Source organism: Oncorhynchus clarkii, chromosome 33 (assembly GCF_045791955.1).
Source record: "Oncorhynchus clarkii lewisi isolate Uvic-CL-2024 chromosome 33, UVic_Ocla_1.0, whole genome shotgun sequence".
NCBI lineage: Eukaryota > Metazoa > Chordata > Actinopteri > Salmoniformes > Salmonidae > Oncorhynchus > Oncorhynchus clarkii.
Genome location: NC_092179.1, coordinates 33,094,123 through 33,113,154, shown reverse-complemented (window position 1 = coordinate 33,113,154; position 19,032 = coordinate 33,094,123). Strand labels below are relative to the sequence as shown.

General features: G+C 47.3%; 1 protein-coding gene across 1 annotated transcript in view; it reads left to right on the top strand.

The window, feature by feature from the left end:
• Positions 1 to 811: 811 nt before the first annotated feature.
• LOC139392647 (adiponectin receptor 2) overlaps positions 812 to 19,032 on the top strand; it is a 29,260-nt gene continuing 11,039 nt past the window's right edge. The window contains exons 1-4 of the mRNA XM_071140775.1: positions 812 to 864; positions 11,490 to 11,672; positions 15,030 to 15,201; positions 17,940 to 18,126. Coding sequence (XP_070996876.1) covers positions 11,553 to 11,672; positions 15,030 to 15,201; positions 17,940 to 18,126 — 479 coding nt within the window. The 5' untranslated portion in view covers positions 812 to 864; positions 11,490 to 11,552. The remainder of the gene's footprint in view (positions 865 to 11,489; positions 11,673 to 15,029; positions 15,202 to 17,939; positions 18,127 to 19,032) is intronic.

Here is a 19,032-nt window from a genome sequence, read left to right as displayed (position 1 = left end):
CTCTTATGTGTGAGTGTCGGGGGGGGGGGGGGGTACTAGAGTGTCTGGGGGGGTACTAGAGTCTGGGGGGGGGGGGGGGGGGGGGTACTAGAGTGCCTGGGGGGATACTAATGTCGAGATGTACACAAGACAGACACTTGAATGGGAGAGTTGAACCACCACCCACAGTCAGTTCAGGCCTGACCCCAAACAACCCGTTGCTGGCACTGACCCACAAGCCTGCCCCCAAAATATCACCCAGTCAGCTAGGTTGACAACCACCTGCTCGTGTGTGTTGGCTCTGGGGTGAGGCAGAGGGATGCATGGGTCATCTCTTCTGTGGAGGTGTAGCCTATATGTGTGTTCACCCATGGTTACTTGTGTGGGTGAGTGATTTTTACTGTGTGTGTGTGTGTGTGTGTGCGCGCTCGCATGCAGAGCTATCACTCTGGTGTGTGTTGTGGACCAGGGATACGTAGCAGAGCTGTCACTCTGGTGTGTGTTGTGGACCAGGGATACGTAGCAGAGCTATCACTCTGGTGTGTGTTGTGGACCAGGGATATGTAGCAGTCATCACTCTGGTGTGTGTTGTGGACCAGGGATACGTAGCAGAGCTGTCACTCTGGTGTGTGTTGTGGACCAGGGATACGTAGCAGAGCTATCACTCTGGTGTGTGTTGTGGACCAGGGATACGTAGCAGAGCTATCACTCTGGTGTGTTGTGGACCAGGGATACGTAGCAGAGCTATCACTCTGGTGTGTGTTGTGGACCAGGGATACGTAGCAGAGCTATCACTCTGGTGTGTGTTGTGGACCAGGGATATGTAGCAGAGCTATCACTCTGGTGTGTGTTGTGGACCAGGGATACGTAGCAGTCATCACTCTGGTGTGTGTTGTGGACCAGGGATACGTAGCAGAGCTGTTTTGTGTTTTTAAACAGTCCGTCAGGGGTATCTTCTCCCTCCAGGTCACTGAAATTAATATGGAGGGGGACTGTGGTTAGAGGGCACCCTGTTACCTACACTCTGAGATGAAGGTTATAAATACTTCATTGGTGGAGATGACTCCCTACATTACTGCCTCTCTATAATTCACAGTCGTCCCTTTACTGTAATGTATCAGTCTGGTGGCAGACAGGACATGTATAATACAACACACACACACACACACGCACACACACACGCACACACACACACACACACACACGAACACACACACACACACACACACGAACACACACGAACACACACGCACGCACACGCACACACACACACACACACACACACACGAACACACGCGAACACACACGAACACACACGAACGAACACGAACACGAACACAAACACGAACAAACACGAACACACACGAACGAACACACACACGAACACGAACACGAACACACACACACACGAACACGAACACGAACACACACGAACACGAACACGAACACACACGAACACACACGAACACACACGAACACACACGAACACACACGAACACACACGAACACACACACACGAACACGAACACGAACACGAACACGAACACGAACACGAACACACGAACACACACACGAACACGAACACGAACACGAACACGAACACGAACACGAACACGAACACGAACACACACACGAACACGAACACGAACACACACACGAACACGAACACGAACACACACACACACGAACACGAACACGAACACACACACGAACACGAACACACACACACACACACACGAACACACACACACACACGAACACACACGAACGAACACACACACGAACACGAACACACACGAACGAACACACACACGAACACACGAACACACACGAACACGAACACGAACACACACGAACACGAACACGAACACACACGAACACGAACACACACGAACACGAACACACACGAACACACACGAACACGAACACACACGAACACACACGAACACGAACACACACACACGAACACGAACACGAACACGAACACACACGAACACGAACACACACGAACACACACGAACACGAACACACACACACGAACACGAACACACACACGAACACGAACACACACACACACGAACACGAACACACACACACACGAACACGAACACACACACACACACGAACACACACACACACACACGAACGAACACACGAACACACACACACACACACGAACACACACAAACACACACATGAACACACACACACACACTGGCCAGGCCATGTTGTTGGACTGCTCTGGAAGTTTGGCTGGGCTTGGTGGGCATGGGAAATGGGTTAGACATGTATTATAAATATGGCTAGCGTCTCATCTGAACACTGCTAGCTAGCCTAGCACCCCTCTGTTGCTCCATGAATAAACGGTGTATATAAAGATCTGGTATACATCATTTAGTAGCCTGGTGCCACTGTTTATCTCTCTCTCTATCTCTATCTCTCTCTCCATATATTAGCCTGGGGCCACTGTTCATCTCGCTCTCTCTGTTTATATATAGTAGCCTGGTGCCACTGTTCATCTCTCTCTCTGTTTATATATAGTAGCCTGGTGTCACTGTTCATCTCTCTCTCTCTATATCTCTATCTCTCTATCCATATATTAGCCTGGTGCCACTGTTCATCTCTCTCGCTGTTTATATATAGTAGCCTGGTGTCACTGTTCATCTCTCTCTCTATATCTCTCTATCTCTCTCTCCATATATTAGCCTGGTGCCACTGTTCATCTCTTTCTCTGTTTATATATATAGTAGCCTGGTGCCACTGTTCATCTCTCTCTCTCTGTTTATATATAGTAGCCTGGTACCACTGTTCATCTCTCTCTCTGTTTATATATAGTAGCCTGGTGCCACTGTTCATCTCTCTCTCTGTTTATATATAGTAGCCTGTTGTCACTGTTCATCTCTCTCTCTCTATATCTCTCTATCTCTCTCTCCATATATTAGCCTGGTGCCACTGTTCATCTCTTTCTCTGTTTATATATAGTAGCCTGGTGTCACTGTTCATCTCTCTCTCTCTGTATCTCTATCTCTCTCTCCATATATTAGCCTGGTGCCACTGTTCATCTCTCTCTCTCTGTTTATATATAGTAGCCTGGTGTCACTGTTCATCTCTCTCTATATCTCTCTATCTCTCTCTCCATATATTAGCCTGGTGCCACTGTTCATCTCTTTCTCTGTTTATATATATAGTAGCCTGGTGCCACTGTTCATCTCTCTCTCTCTGTTTATATATAGTAGCCTGGTACCACTGTTCATCTCTCTCTCTGTTTATATATAGTAGCCTGTTGTCACTGTTCATCTCTCTCTCTCTATATCTCTCTCTCCATATATTAGCCTGGTGCCACTGTTCATCTCTCTCTCTGTTTATATATAGTAGCCTGGTGTCACTGTTCATCTCTCTCTCTATATCTCTCTATCTCTCTCTCCATATATTAGCCTGGTGCCACTGTTCATCTCTTTCTCTGTTTATATATATAGTAGCCTGGTGCCACTGTTCATCTCTCTCTCTCTGTTTATATATAGTAGCCTGGTACCACTGTTCATCTCTCTCTCTGTTTATATATAGTAGCCTGTTGTCACTGTTCATCTCTCTCTCTCTATATCTCTCTCTCCATATATTAGCCTGGTGCCACTGTTCATCTCTCTCTCTGTTTATATATAGTAGCCTGGTGCCACTGTTCATCTCTCTCTCTCTGTTTATATATAGTAGCCTGGTGCCACTGTTCATCTCTCTCTCTCTGTTTATATATAGTAGCCTGGTGCCACTGTTCATCTCTATGCCCCTGTTTTCAGATGACTTGGCACCCTGCATCAACCCTCTGGAAGATTCAGTTGTATGTGAAGAGTGTAAATGGTGAATGGCTACAACTTCTATTTTTAGTGACTATGAATGTTGTGATGTGAAAATAGAATTAACGTTGACAGAAAGCCGTGGGGAGGTTCTGCTGTAGTCAAACCAAATCTATACTGGAGTAGTGTGTGTGTGTGGGGGGGGGGGGGGGTCAGCTGTAGTCTAACTAAATCTATACTGGAGTAGTGTGTGTGGGGGGGGTCAGCTGTAGTCTAACTAAATCTATACTGGAGTAGTGTGTGTGTGTGTGTGTGTGTGTGGGGGGGGGGGGGGGTCAGCTGTAGTCTAACTAAATCTATACTGGAGTAGTGTGTGTGTGTGTGGGGGGGGTCAGCTGTAGTCTAACTACATCTATACTGGAGTAGTGTGTGTGTGTGGGGGGGGGTCAGCTGTAGTCTAACTAAATTTATACTGGAGTAGTGTGTGTGGGGGCGGGGTCAGCTGTAGTCTAACTAAATCTATACTGGAGTAGTGTGTGTGTGTGTGGGGGGGTCAGCTGTAGTCTAACTAAATCTATACTGGAGTAGTGTGTGTGTGTGTGGGGGGGTCAGCTGTAGTCTAACTAAATCTATACTGGAGTAGTGTGTGTGGGGGGGGGGGAGATTCTGCTGTAGTCAAACTAAATCTATACTGGAGTAGTGTGTGTGTGAGACTACATTTATAGTGGTGTATTCTAGTTCTGTATGTGTCCTGCTCTCTTCTATCTCTCTCTCACTGACTCCCTTACTTGCACCTTGGCTTAGTAAGACTTTCCCATTGAATCTGTTCTCATTCTCACTCTCAATATTTCTCACCTTCTTACCTCTCTCTCTCTCCTTCTCTCTCTCCTTCTCTCTCTCTCTCTCTCTCTCACTCACTCACTCACTCACTCACTCACTTGGCCAAACTTTTTTTTTTGTCACCTGAAATAGTCGTTCTCTCTCTGAGTCTCCCAGTGAGTCTCCCTTTCCCTTGTTTCTTTTTAAATGATATGTAGAGCTGTACCATGGGATAGATGATATGTAGAGCTGTACCATGGGATAGATGATATGTTGAGCTGTATCATGGGATAGATGATATGTTGAGCTGTACCATGGGATAGATGATATGTTGAGCTGTACCATGGGATAGATGATATGTTGAGCTGTATCATGGGATAGATGATATGTTGAGCTGTACCATGGGATAGATGATATGTTGAGCTGTACCATGGGATAGATGATATGTAGAGCTGTACCATGGGATAGATGATATGTTGAGCTGTACCATGGGATAGATGATATGTTGAGCTGTACCATGGGATAGATGATATGTTGAGCTGTACCATGGGATAGATATGTTGAGCTGTACCATGGGATAGATGATATGTTGAGCTGTACCATGGGATAGATGATATGTTGAGCTGTACCATGGGATAGATGATATGTTGTCCATGCTTTGAGTGTAGAGCTGTACCATGGGATAGATGATATGTTGAGCTGTACCGTGGGATAGATGATATGTTGAGCTGTACCGTGGGATAGATGATATGTTGAGCTGTACCATGGGATAGATGATATGTTGAGCTGTACCATGGGATAGATGATATGTTGAGCTGTACCATGGGATAGATGATATGTAGAGCTGTACCATGGGATAGATGATATGTTGAGCTGTACCATGGGATAGATGATATGTTGAGCTGTACCATGGGATAGATTATATGTTGAGCTGTACCGTGGGATAGGTGATATGTTGAGCTGTACCATGGGATAGATGATATGTTGAGCTGTACCATGGGATAGATGATATGTTGAGCTGTACCATGGGATAGATGATATGTTGTCCCTGCTTTGAGTGTAGAGCTGTACCATGGGATAGATGATATGTTGAGCTGTACCATGGGATAGATGATATGTTGAGCTGTACCATGGGATAGATGATATGTTGAGCTGTACCTTGGGATAGATGATATGTTGAGCTGTACCATGGGATAGATGATATGTTGAGCTGTACCATGGGATAGATGATATGTTGTCCATGCTTTGAGTGTAGAGCTGTACCATAGGATAGATGATATGTTGAGCTGTACCATGGGATAGATGATATGTTGTCCCTGCTTTGAGTGTAGAGCTGTACCATGGGATAGATGATATGTTGAGCTGTACCGTGGGATAGATGATATGTTGAGCTGTACCGTGGGATAGATGATATGTTGAGCTGTACCATGGGATAGATGATATGTTGAGCTGTACCATGGGATAGATGATATGTTGAGCTGTACCATGGGATAGATGATATGTTGAGCTGTACCATGGGATAGATGATATGTTGAGCTGTACCATGGGATAGATGATATGTTGAGCTGTACCATGGGATAGATGATATGTTGAGCTGTACCATGGGATAGATGATATGTTGTCCCTGCTTTGAGTGTAGAGCTGTACCATGGGATAGATGATATGTTGAGCTGTACCATGGGATAGATGATATGTTGTCCCTGCTTTGAGTGTAGAGCTGTACCATGGGATAGATGATATGTTGAGCTGTACCGTGGGATAGATGATATGTTGAGCTGTACCGTGGGATAGATGATATGTTGAGCTGTACCATGGGATAGATGATATGTTGAGCTGTACCATGGGATAGATGATATGTTGAGCTGTACCATGGGATAGATGATATGTTGAGCTGTACCATGGGATAGATGATATGTTGAGCTGTACCGTGGGATAGATGATATGTTGAGCTGTACCATGGGATAGATATGTTGAGCTGTACCATGGGATAGATGATATGTTGAGCTGTACCATGGGATAGATGATATGTAGAGCTGTACCATGGGATAGATGATATGTTGAGCTGTACCATGGGATAGATGATATGTTGAGCTGTACCATGGGATAGATGATATGTTGAGCTGTACCATGGGATAGATGATATGTTGAGCTGTACCGTGGGATAGATGATATGTTGAGCTGTACCATGGGATAGATGATATGTTGAGCTGTACCATGGGATAGATGATATGTTGAGCTGTACCGTGGGATAGATGATATGTTGAGCTGTACCGTGGGATAGATGATATGTTGTCCATGCTTTGAGTGTAGAGCTGTACCATGGGATAGATGATATGTTGAGCTGTACCATGGGATAGATGATATGTTGAGCTGTACCGTGGGATAGATGATATGTTGAGCTGTACCGTGGGATAGATGATATGTTGAGCTGTACCGTGGGATAGATGATATGTTGAGCTGTACCATGGGATAGATGATATGTTGAGCTGTACCGTGGGATAGATGATATGTTGAGCTGTACCGTGGGATAGATGATATGTTGTCCCTGCTTTGAGTTGAGCTGTACCATGGGATAGATGATATGTTGAGCTGTACCGTGGGATAGATGATATGTTGAGCTGTACCATGGGATAGATGATATGTTGAGCTGTACCATGGGATAGATGATATGTTGAGCTGTACCGTGGGATAGATGATATGTTGAGCTGTACCATGGGATAGATGATATGTTGAGCTGTACCATGGGATAGATGATATGTTGAGCTGTACCGTGGGATAGATGATATGTTGAGCTGTACCATGGGATAGATGATATGTTGAGCTGTACCGTGGGATAGATGATATGTTGAGCTGTACCGTGGGATAGATGATATGTTGAGCTGTACCGTGGGATAGATGATATGTTGAGCTGTACCGTGGGATAGATGATATGTTGAGCTGTACCGTGGGATAGATGATATGTTGAGCTGTACCGTGGGATAGATGATATGTTGAGTTGTACCGTGGGATAGATGATATGTTGAGCTGTACCATGGGATAGATGATATGTTGAGCTGTACCGTGGGATAGATGATATGTTGTCCCTGCTTTGAGTGTTGAGCTGTACCATGGGATAGATGATATGTTGAGCTGTACCGTGGGATAGATGATATGTTGAGCTGTACCGTGGGATAGATGATATGTTGAGCTGTACCATGGGATAGATGATATGTTGAGCTGTACCGTGGGATAGATGATATGTTGAGCTGTACCGTGGGATAGATGATATGTTGAGCTGTACCGTGGGATAGATGATATGTTGAGCTGTACCGTGGGATAGATGATATGTTGAGCTGTACCGTGGGATAGATGATATGTTGAGCTGTACCGTGGGATAGATGATATGTTGAGTTGTACCGTGGGATAGATGATATGTTGAGCTGTACCATGGGATAGATGATATGTTGAGCTGTACCGTGGGATAGATGATATGTTGAGCTGTACCATGGGATAGATGATATGTTGTCCCTGCTTTGAGTGTTGAGCTGTACCATGGGATAGATGATATGTTGAGCTGTACCATGGGATAGATGATATGTTGAGCTGTACCGTGGGATAGATGATATGTTGAGCTGTACCATGGGATAGATGATATGTTGTCCATGCTTTGAGTGTAGAGCTGTACCATGGGAGAGATGATATGTTGAGCTGTACCGTGGGATAGATATGTTGAGCTGTATCGTGGGATAGATGATATGTTGAGCTGTACCGTGGGATAGATGATATGTTGAGCTGTACCATGGGATAGATGATATGTTGAGCTGTACCGTGGGATAGATGATATGTTGAGCTGTACCATGGGATAGATGATATGTTGAGCTGTACCATGGGATAGATGATATGTTGAGCTGTACCATGGGATAGATGATATGTTGAGCTGTACCGTGGGATAGATGATATGTTGAGCTGTACCATGGGATAGATGATATGTTGAGCTGTACCATGGGATAGATGATATGTTGAGCTGTACCATGGGATAGATGATATGTTGAGCTGTACCGTGGGATAGATGATATGTTGAGCTGTACCGTGGGATAGATGATATGTTGTCCATGCTTTGAGTGTAGAGCTGTACCATGGGATAGATGATATGTTGAGCTGTACCATGGGATAGATGATATGTTGAGCTGTACCATGGGATAGATGATATGTTGAGCTGTACCGTGGGATAGATGATATGTTGAGCTCTACCGTGGGATAGATGATATGTTGAGCTGTACCGTGGGATAGATGATATGTTGAGCTGTACCATGGGATAGATGATATGTTGAGCTGTACCGTGGGATAGATGATATGTTGAGCTGTACCGTGGGATAGATGATATGTTGTCCCTGCTTTGAGTGTAGAGCTGTACCATGGAATAGATGATATGTTGAGCTGTACCGTGGGATAGATGATATGTTGAGCTGTACCGTGGGATAGATGATATGTTGAGCTGTACCATGGGATAGATGATATGTTGAGCTGTACCATGGGATAGATGATATGTTGAGCTGTACCATGGGATAGATGATATGTTGAGCTGTACCGTGGGATAGATGATATGTTGAGCTGTACCGTGGGATAGATGATATGTTGAGCTGTACCGTGGGATAGATGATATGTTGAGCTGTACCGTGGGATAGATGATATGTTGAGCTGTACCGTGGGATAGATGATATGTTGAGCTGTACCGTGGGATAGATGATATGTTGAGCTGTACCGTGGGATAGATGATATGTTGAGCTGTACCGTGGGATAGATGATATGTTGAGCTGTACCGTGGGATAGATGATATGTTGAGCTGTACCATGGGATAGATGATATGTTGAGCTGTACCATGGGATAGATAATATGTTGAGCTGTACCATGGGATAGATGATATGTTGAGCTGTACCATGGGATAGATTATATGTTGAGCTGTACCGTGGGATAGATGATATGTTGAGCTGTACCGTGGGATAGATGATATGTTGAGCTGTACCATGGGATAGATGATATGTTGTCCCTGCTTTGAGTGTTGAGCTGTACCATGGGATAGATGATATGTTGAGCTGTACCATGGGATAGATGATATGTTGAGCTGTACCGTGGGATAGATGATATGTTGAGCTGTACCATGGGATAGATGATATGTTGTCCATGCTTTGAGTGTAGAGCTGTACCATGGGATAGATGATATGTTGAGCTGTACCGTGGGATAGATGATATGTTGAGCTGTACCATGGGATAGATGATATGTTGAGCTGTTCCATGGGATAGATGATATGTTGTCCATGCTTTGAGTGTAGAGCTGTACCATGGGATAGATGATATGTTGAGCTGTACCGTGTGATAGATGATATGTTGAGCTGTACCGTGGGATAGATGATATGTTGAGCTGTACCATGGGATAGATGATATGCTGAGCTGTACCATGGGATAGATGATATGTTGAGCTGTACCGTGGGATAGATGATATGTTGAGCTGTACCGTGGGATAGATGATATGTTGAGCTGTACCATGGGATAGATGATATGTTGTCCATGCTTTGAGTGTTGAGCTGTACCGTGGGATAGATGATATGTTGAGCTGTACCGTGGGATAGATGATATGTTGAGCTGTACCGTGGGATAGATGATATGTTGAGCTGTACCGTGGGATAGATGATATGTTGAGCTGTACCGTGGGATAGATGATATGTTGAGCTGTACCGTGGGATAGATGATATGTTGAGCTGTACCATGGGATAGATGATATGTTGAGCTGTACCATGGGATAGATGATATGTTGAGCTGTACCATGGGATAGATGATATGTTGAGCTGTACCATGGGATAGACCCCTATTGAATATGAATATACAGTATGTACGTGTGGGGACTCTCTTGTTCCCCATCATTACAGGACAGGGTTTCATGTTGTCCCAGTTCTGCTGTAACCTACCTACTATTTATTCAGAACAGACCTTCCCCTACAGTCGCTGTGTGTGTCACAGCGTGTCACAGCGTGCCAGCTCCTGGCATTGTTATTAATTCAAGCCTGAAGGCGGCAGGGAAGAAGGCCTGGCTAGATAGCATGTCAAGCCTGATGTTGGCAGGGAAGAAGGCCTGGCTAGATAACAGGTCAAGCCTGATGTTGGCAGGGAAGAAGGCCTGGCTAGATAACAGGTCAAGCCTGATGGTGGTAGGGAAGACTGGCATTGTACAGGCCACCTACGTGTGTGTGTGTGTTTGTGTGTGTGTGTGTGTGTGTGTAGCAGGCCTGCATGGTGTGTGAGTAAATTCAAGGGGCTGATGTGTGTGGTGATGAATGACTTTTCCATTCTGTCTCTGGCATATTAATCCCCCCCCACCTCACTGATTATTGTAATTGCTTTCTGCCTGTGTAGTAGGGAGTGTCTCACACACACACACACACACACACACACGGTTGTTAATTAGGGAGTGAGCCACACCGGGCTCCTTCCCAAATAGTACCCTATTCCCTGTTTACTGCAGGGCCCATAAGGTGCTATTGGGACATGGTTGGGATGGGAGCGTGGCTTAAAACCACACAATGCATGTCTGGGGTTGGACAACTCAAAGCAGATAGAATGAGCCAGGTCACACCAATCAATGGTTTATTAATTAGCCGTGTGTGTGTGTGTGTGTGTGTGTGTGTGTGTGAAACTGATATTCAGTTTGTGATGTAGGGCAATGGGCCCTGACCTGAGTCCTGGTGTGTGTGTTCTGGGTAACCTCCTCTGTGGAACATCGATCTGGGGGTCTGTTGTTCCGACTGGGGGGGTCTGTTGTTCCGACTGGGGGGGTCTGTTGTTCCGACTGGGGGGGTCTGTTGTTCCGACTGGGGGGGTCTGTTGTTCCGACTGGGGTTCTGTTCTAACTGGGTGTTCTTGTGTTCTCAGAGACCCAATGCGCTGGAGTTGCAGAAAGTGACTGATGGAGAGGAGGAGGAGAGAGATGGAGGGATGGACTCTACCTCTGCAGGGGAGGAGGACTTGAAGACTTCAGACGAGGGCTTCATGGGCATGACGCCTCTACTACAAGCCCACCACGCCATGGAGAAGATGGAGGAGTTTGTTCACAAGGTCAGTCTCTCTCTCTCTCTCACACACACACACACACACACACTGGTCCCCTTAAGTCTCACCTTGGACATACACTACATGACCAAGAGTATATGGACTAACCAGTACCCTCTCACATGGACTCTGTACCGGTTCCCCCTCACATGGACTCTGTACCGGTTCCCCCTCACATGGACTCTGTACCGGTTCCCCCTCACATGGACTCTGTACCAGTTCCCCCTCACATGGACTCTGTACCGGTTCCCCCTCACATGGACTCTGTACCGGTTCCCCCTCACATGGACTCTGTACCAGTACCCCCTGCACATTGACTCTGTACCAGTACCCCCTGCACATTGACTCTGTACCGGTTCCCCCTCACATTGACTCTGTACCGGTTCCCCCTCACATTGACTCTGTACCGGTTCCCCCTCACATTGACTCTGTACCGGTTCCCCCTCACATGGACTCTGCACCGGTTCCCCCTCACATTGACTCTGCACCGGTTCCCCCTCACATTGACTCTGCACCGGTTCCCCCTCACATTGACTCTGTACCGGTTCCCCCTCACATGGACTCTGTACCGGTTCCCCCTCACATGGACTCTGCACCGGTTCCCCCTCACATGGACTCTGCACCGGTTCCTCCTCACATGGACTCTGCACCGGTTCCCCCTCACATGGACTCTGCACCGGTTCCCCCTCACATGGACTCTGCACCGGTTCCCCCCTCACATGGACTCTGCACCGGTTCCCCCCTCACATGGACTCTGCACCGGTTCCCCCCTCACATGGACTCTGCACCGGTTCCCCCCTCACATGGACTCTGCACCGGTTCCCCCCTCACATGGACTCTGCACCGGTTCCCCCCTCACATGGACTCTGCACCGGTTCCCCCTCACATGGACTCTGCACCGGTTCCCCCTCACATGGACTCTGCACCGGTTCCCCCTCACATTGACTCTGTACAGCCTTTTCTCTGTAAAGTGCACCACTTTTGATGAGGGGGACATTTAGACCAGTTTATTCAGCCTGTCATTATCACACAGAGGTTTGTTCATCTCTCTCTGTCACCCCAGTGGGTTATGTGGCATGATTGTCATGTTCAGTAGGCAGAGAAAAACGTTTTGAAACAGGGAGGTTCTATACATCCACTTATCCAATAGAAGAAATGTATCTGTTGCTAAATGTTTTGCTGTGTGTGTGCCCGACTGAACACGGCCCTGCAATATGTACTCTGTGATGCCTAACCTCTAGAACAGGGGCCAACTAGAAATGGACCTACGCTGCTCACAATCCCTCAGTTGATGGAGACAGACATCTAACTTGTGCTGAAATGGCAAACAGCAGGCTTTCAATTACAGAAATAAATCACTTGATGACTCAGAATTAGTCAACAACAACTGTTTCTCACTCTCTCCTGTGCCCACCCCTATAGGCTCTGGTCTAAAGTAGTGCACTATATAGGGAATAGGGCTCTGGTCTAAAGTAGTGCACTATATAGGGAATAGGGCTCTGGTCTAAAGTAGTGCGCTATATAGGGAATAGGGCTCTGGTCTAAAGTAGTGCACTATATAGGGAATAGGGCTCTGGTCTAAAGTAGTGCACTATATAGGGAATATGGCTCTGGTCTAAAGTAGTGCACTATGTAGGGAATAGGGCTCTGGTCTAAAGTAGTGCACTATATAGGAATAGGGCTCTGGTCTAAAGTAGTGCACTATATAGGGAATAGGGCTCTGGTCTAAAGTAGTGCACTATGTAGGGAATAGGGCTCTGGTCTAAAGTAGTGCACTATATAGGGAATAGGGCTCTGGTCTAAAGTAGTGCACTATATAGGGAATAGGGCTCTGGTCTAAAGTAGTGCATTGTATAGAGAATAGGGCTCTGGTCTATAGTAGTGCACTATATAGGGAATAGGGCTCTGGTCTAAAGTAGTGCACTATATAGGGAATAGGGCTCTGGTCTAAAGTAGTGCGCTATATAGGGAATAGGGCTCTGGTCTAAAGTAGTGCACTATATAGGGAATAGGGCTCTGGTCTAAAGTAGTGCACTATATAGGGAATAGGGCTCTGGTCTAAAGTAGTGCACTATATAGGGAATAGGGCCCTGGTCTAAAGTAGTGCGCTATATTGGGAATAGGGCTCTGGTCTAAAGTAGTGCACTATATAGGGAATAGGGCCCTGGTCTAAAGTAGTGCACTATATAGGGAATAGGGCCCTGGTCTAAAGTAGTGCACTATATAGGGAATAGGGCCCTGGTCTAAAGTAGTGCGCTATATTGGGAATAGGGCTCTGGTCTAAAGTAGTGCGCTATATTGGGAATAGGGCTCTGGTCTAAAGTAGTGTGCTATATAGGGAATAGGGCTCTGGTCTAAAGTAGTGCACTATATAGGGAATAGGGCCCTGGTCTAAGGTAGTGCACTATATAGGGAATAGGGCTCTGGTCTAAAGTAGTGCACTATATAGGGAATAGGGCTCTGGTCTAAAGTAGTGCGCTATATAGGGAATAGGGTGCCATTAGGGACCTGTGTGTTCCTGACCAGGTTTGCCTGGAGAGACGTTGGTATCACATGAGTGGTCACCAGACCTTTAGGTGGAACACTGTACACACACCTCACATTTCCCTCCTCTGACAATGTACACACACCTCACATTTCCCTCCTCCTCTGACACTGTACACACACACCTCACATTTCCCTCCTCCTCTGACACTGTACACACACACCTCACATTTCCCTCCTCCTCTGACACTGTACACACACCTCACATTTCCCTCCTCTGACACTGTACACACACCTCACATTTCCCTCCTCTGACACTGTACACACACCTCACATTTCCATCCTATAAACACTGTACACACACCTCACATTTCCCTCCTCCTCTGACACTGTACACACACCTCACATTTCCCTCCTTCTCTCCTCTATCATCCCTAACACAGATATTACATAGACTACTGTTCCACAGGCCTCCCCAACACAGATATTATCCGGGTGTCCCTTCACCCTGAACATCAAATGGAAATGAGAGAGAAACACATGAAAGAGAACTCTTTATTTCCCTCAGTTGTGTCATTTCATTCGTAACTCAAGTTCAATCCCGCTTCGGAGGAAAACCTAATGAAGTGTTTCTCCTCTCCCTGTGTCTTCTCCTCTCCCTGTGTCTTCTCTTCTCCTCTCCCTGTGTCTTCTCCTCTCCCTGTGTCTTCTCCTCTCCCTGTGTCTTCTCCTCTCCCTGTGTCTTCTCCTCTCCCTGTGTCTTCTCCTCTCCCTGTGTCTTCTCCTCTCCCTGTGTCTTCTCCTCTCCCTGTGTCTTCTCCTCTCCCTGTGTCTTCTCCTCTCCCTGTGTCTTCTCCTCTCCCTGTGTCTTCTCCCCAGGTGTGGGAAGGCCGGTGGCGAGTCATTCCTCATGACGTGCTGCCTGAGTGGCTGAAGGATAACGAGTATCTCCGCCACGGGCACCGGCCGCCCATGCCCTCCTTCAGGGCCTGCTTCAAGAGCATCTTCAGGATCCACACTGAGACTGGCAACATCTGGACTCACCTGCTGGGTAATAGAGGGGGGGGGGGGGGACACACCAAGCTAGTCACCTGCTGGGTAAGAGAGTGGTCGGGGGGGGGGGGAGACACAATCACTGACACACACCAAGCTAGCATTTAAATTGAAATATATTTTTCAAACAAAGCTAGTAAATGAATGTCATTTGATGGTGACATTTACTTTGGTTTGAGTGACGTAACAGCTAATTAGATCACACTACACCCTTAGAAACCCACAGCTAAATAGATCACACTACACCCTTTGAAACCCACAGCTAAATAGATCACAATACACCCTTAGAAACCCACAGCAAATTAGATCACACTACACCCTTAGAAACCCACAGCTAATTAGATCACACTACACCCTTAGAAACCCACAGCTAATTAGATCACACTACACCCTTAGAAACCCACAGCTAATTAGATCACACTACACCCTTAGAAACCCACAGCTAATTAGATCACACTACACCCTTAGAAACCCACAGCTAATTAGATCACACTACACCCTTAGAAACCCACAGCTAATTAGATCACACTACACCCTTAGAAACCCACAGAGTGGGGGGGGGGGGGGGGGGGTAGAGGTGCACAGCTGAGCCAGACACAGAGGATAAAACGCAGTGTTTAATACTATGTGTTGTCTCTTAATAGAGTAGCATGGTTAAACTGCCATGTCGTAATGTCCTGCCCTAATCACTAGTAATGGTGTTAACGTTCCCCGCTCTCTGCTCTCTGCTCGAGCACTCTGCTGCTTCCATCCTGATGGGTTTAAGACGCTACACACGCACACACACACACACGCACGCACGCACACACAGACACACAGACAGACACACAGAGTCAGACTAAGGACCAGCCAATACACAGACTAACATGAGGTCCCTGCTCACACGTGCAGAAATGATAGAATAATATGGGAGCACAGGGCAAACCATGCACACACACACACAGACTCTCTTCCGCTCCAGAGCAGATGCGTTGGGCATTAAATAAGGACAGGACCTCTGAGTAAACGGAGAACTGAGTATTCACATAGACCCATTTAGCTGGGTTAGGGTTGGACCCATTTAGCTGGGTTAGGGTTGGACCCATTTAGCTGGGTTAGGGTTGGACCCATTTAGCTGGGTTAGGGTTGGACCCATTTAGCTGGGTTAGGGTTGGACCCATTTTTAGATTGGGTTGGACCCATTTTTAGATTGGGTTGGACCCATTTTTAGATTGGGTTGGACCCATTTTTAGATTGGGTTGGACCCATTTTTAGATGGGGTTGGACCCATTTTTAGATCGGGTTAGGGTTGGACCCATTTAGCTGGCAGCCCTCCATAGCTTTGTCCTGTCCTGGTGAGCATCCAACAGAACAACAGGTCTACCCACTGAGGTCTGACGGGGTCTACCCACTGAGGTCTGACGGGGTCTACCCACTGAGGTCTGACGGGGTCTACCCACTGAGGTCTGACGGGGTCTACCCACTGAGGTCAGTGTGGCGGGCAGAGGGAAGTAACTCACTGTGTTTATCTCATCTGGTGAGTAGTGTGACTCAGATTACTGACTCAACCCCCCCGGGGGAATAACCTTTTGGTTTTGGCTCTAGCACTACACAGCTGATTCAAATCATCAAAGTTTGATGTGTTGTTTATTTCAATCGGCTGTGTGATGCTGGTTAAACACCAAAACCTGCACCCAGAGGGGGCCCCAGGACCCAGTTTGAGAAACCCTGGACTAGAGGACACAGGCCCCCCCTCTGGCTGGTAGAGGACAAGTAGAGGACACAGCCCCCCCCCCCCCCCCCCCCCCCCCCCCCAGCTGTAGAGGACACACCCATATTGTTACTCAGCCTGACTGAATCAAGGGGGGGAACCCATCACACCTCATGTTCACGCAAACAAAGTGCGTTCTCTACCCACCACTACCACCTAGTGTTCACTTTTAGTATCACAACTCAGATAGTTTAGTCTCTTCCTACAGTCACTGACAAGCGAGACTACAAATTAGAATATAAATCAGACATGTTTTTATAAATCTATAGTATCTGTGACAAAACTCAGTAAAGTTGAGCTAGCTAGGATTCAGTATGTATACAACTGATATATCAGACTGACTCTCTCTCTCCCCTTCCCTCCATCTCTCTCCCCTTCCCTCCATCTCTCTCCCCTTCCCTCCCTCCATCTCTCTCCCCTTCCCTCCCTCCATCTCTCTCCCCTTCCCTCCATCTCTCTCCCCTTCCCTCCATCTCTCTCCCCTTCCCTCCCTCCATCTCTCTCCCCTTCCCTCCCTCCATCTCTCTCCCCTTCCCTCCATCTCTCTCCCCTTCCCTCCCTCCATCTCTCTCCCCTTCCCTCCCTCCATCTCTCTCCCCTTCCCTCCCTCCATCTCTCTCCCCTTCCCTCCCTCCATCTCTCTCCCCTTCCCTCCCTCCATCTCTCTCCCCTTCCCTCCCTCCATCTCTCTCCCCTTCCCTCCCTCCATCTCTCTCCCCTTCCCTCCCTCCATCTCTCTCCCCTTCCCTCCCTCCATCTCTCTCCCCTTCCCTCCCTCCATCTCTCTCCCCTTCCCTCCCTCCCTCCATCTCTCTCCCCTTCCCTCCCTCTCTCCATCTCTCTCCCCTTCCCTCCCTCTCTCCATCTCTCTCCCCTTCCCTCCCTCTCTCCATCTCTCTCCCCTTCCTTCCCTCTCTCCATCTCTCTCCCCTTCCCTCCCTCTCTCCATCTCTCTCCCCTTCCCTCCCTCTCTCTCCTTCCTCCAGGCTGTCTGTTCTTCCTGTGCCTGGGCATCATGTATATGTTTCGTTCCAACATGTACTTTGCTGCCCCGTTCCAGGAGAAGATAGTGATCGGTATCTTCTTCATCGGGGCCATCCTGTGTCTGTCCTTCTCCTGGCTCTTCCACACCGTCTACTGCCACTCTGAGGGCGTCTCTCGTGTCTTCTCCAAGTAAGACCATGGTTACATTTGCCTTTTGTGCACCTGACTCCTGACTGCACCACACGTGTTGATAGCAGAACCAGTGCCAAATACTTGAATTAGGGGGGTAGACTTGATTTTGTCTTGAGTTTGCACTGTTGGTTGATGGAACAGATGTTTAGTCATTGGTCTAACCTTTGGTCTGTCTCTGTCTCTGTCTCTCTCGGTCTGTCTCTTTCTCTCTCTTTCTCTCTCTTTCTCTCTCTTTCTCTCTCTGTCTCTCTCTCTCTCTCTCTGTCTCTCTCTGTCTCTCTCTCTCTCTCTCTCTCTCTCTCTCTCTCTCTCTCTCTCTCTCTCTCTCTCTCTCTCTCTCTCTCTCTGTCTCTCTGTCTCTCTCTCTCTCTCTCTCTGTCTCTCTCTGTCTCTCTCTCTGTCTCTCTCTCTGTCTCTCTCTCTGTCTCTCTCTCTGTCTCTCTCTGTCTCTCTCTGTCTCTCTCTGTCTCTCTGTCTGTCTCTCTCTCTGTCTCTCTCTGTCTCTCTCTGTCTCTCTCTGTCTCTCTCTGTCTGTCTGTCTCTCTGTCTCTCTGTCTCTCTGTCTCTCTGTCTCTCTGTCTCTCTGTCTCTCTGTCTCTCTGTCTCTCTGTCTCTGTCTCTCTGTCTCTCTCTCTCTGTCTCTCTCTCTCTGTCTCTCTCTCTCTCTCTCTCTCTCTCTCTCTCTCTGTCTCTCTCGGTCTGTCTCTCTCTCTCTCTGTTTCTCTGTCTGTCTCTCTTTCTCTCTGTCTCTCTCGGTCTGTCTCTCTTTCTCTCTTTCTCTCTCTGTCTCTCTCGGTCTGTCTCTCTTTCTCTTTTTCCCTCTCTGTCTCTCTGTCTCTCTCGGTCTCTCTTTCTCTCTTTCTCTCTCTGTCTCTCTCGGTCTCTCTCTCTCTCTCTATGTCT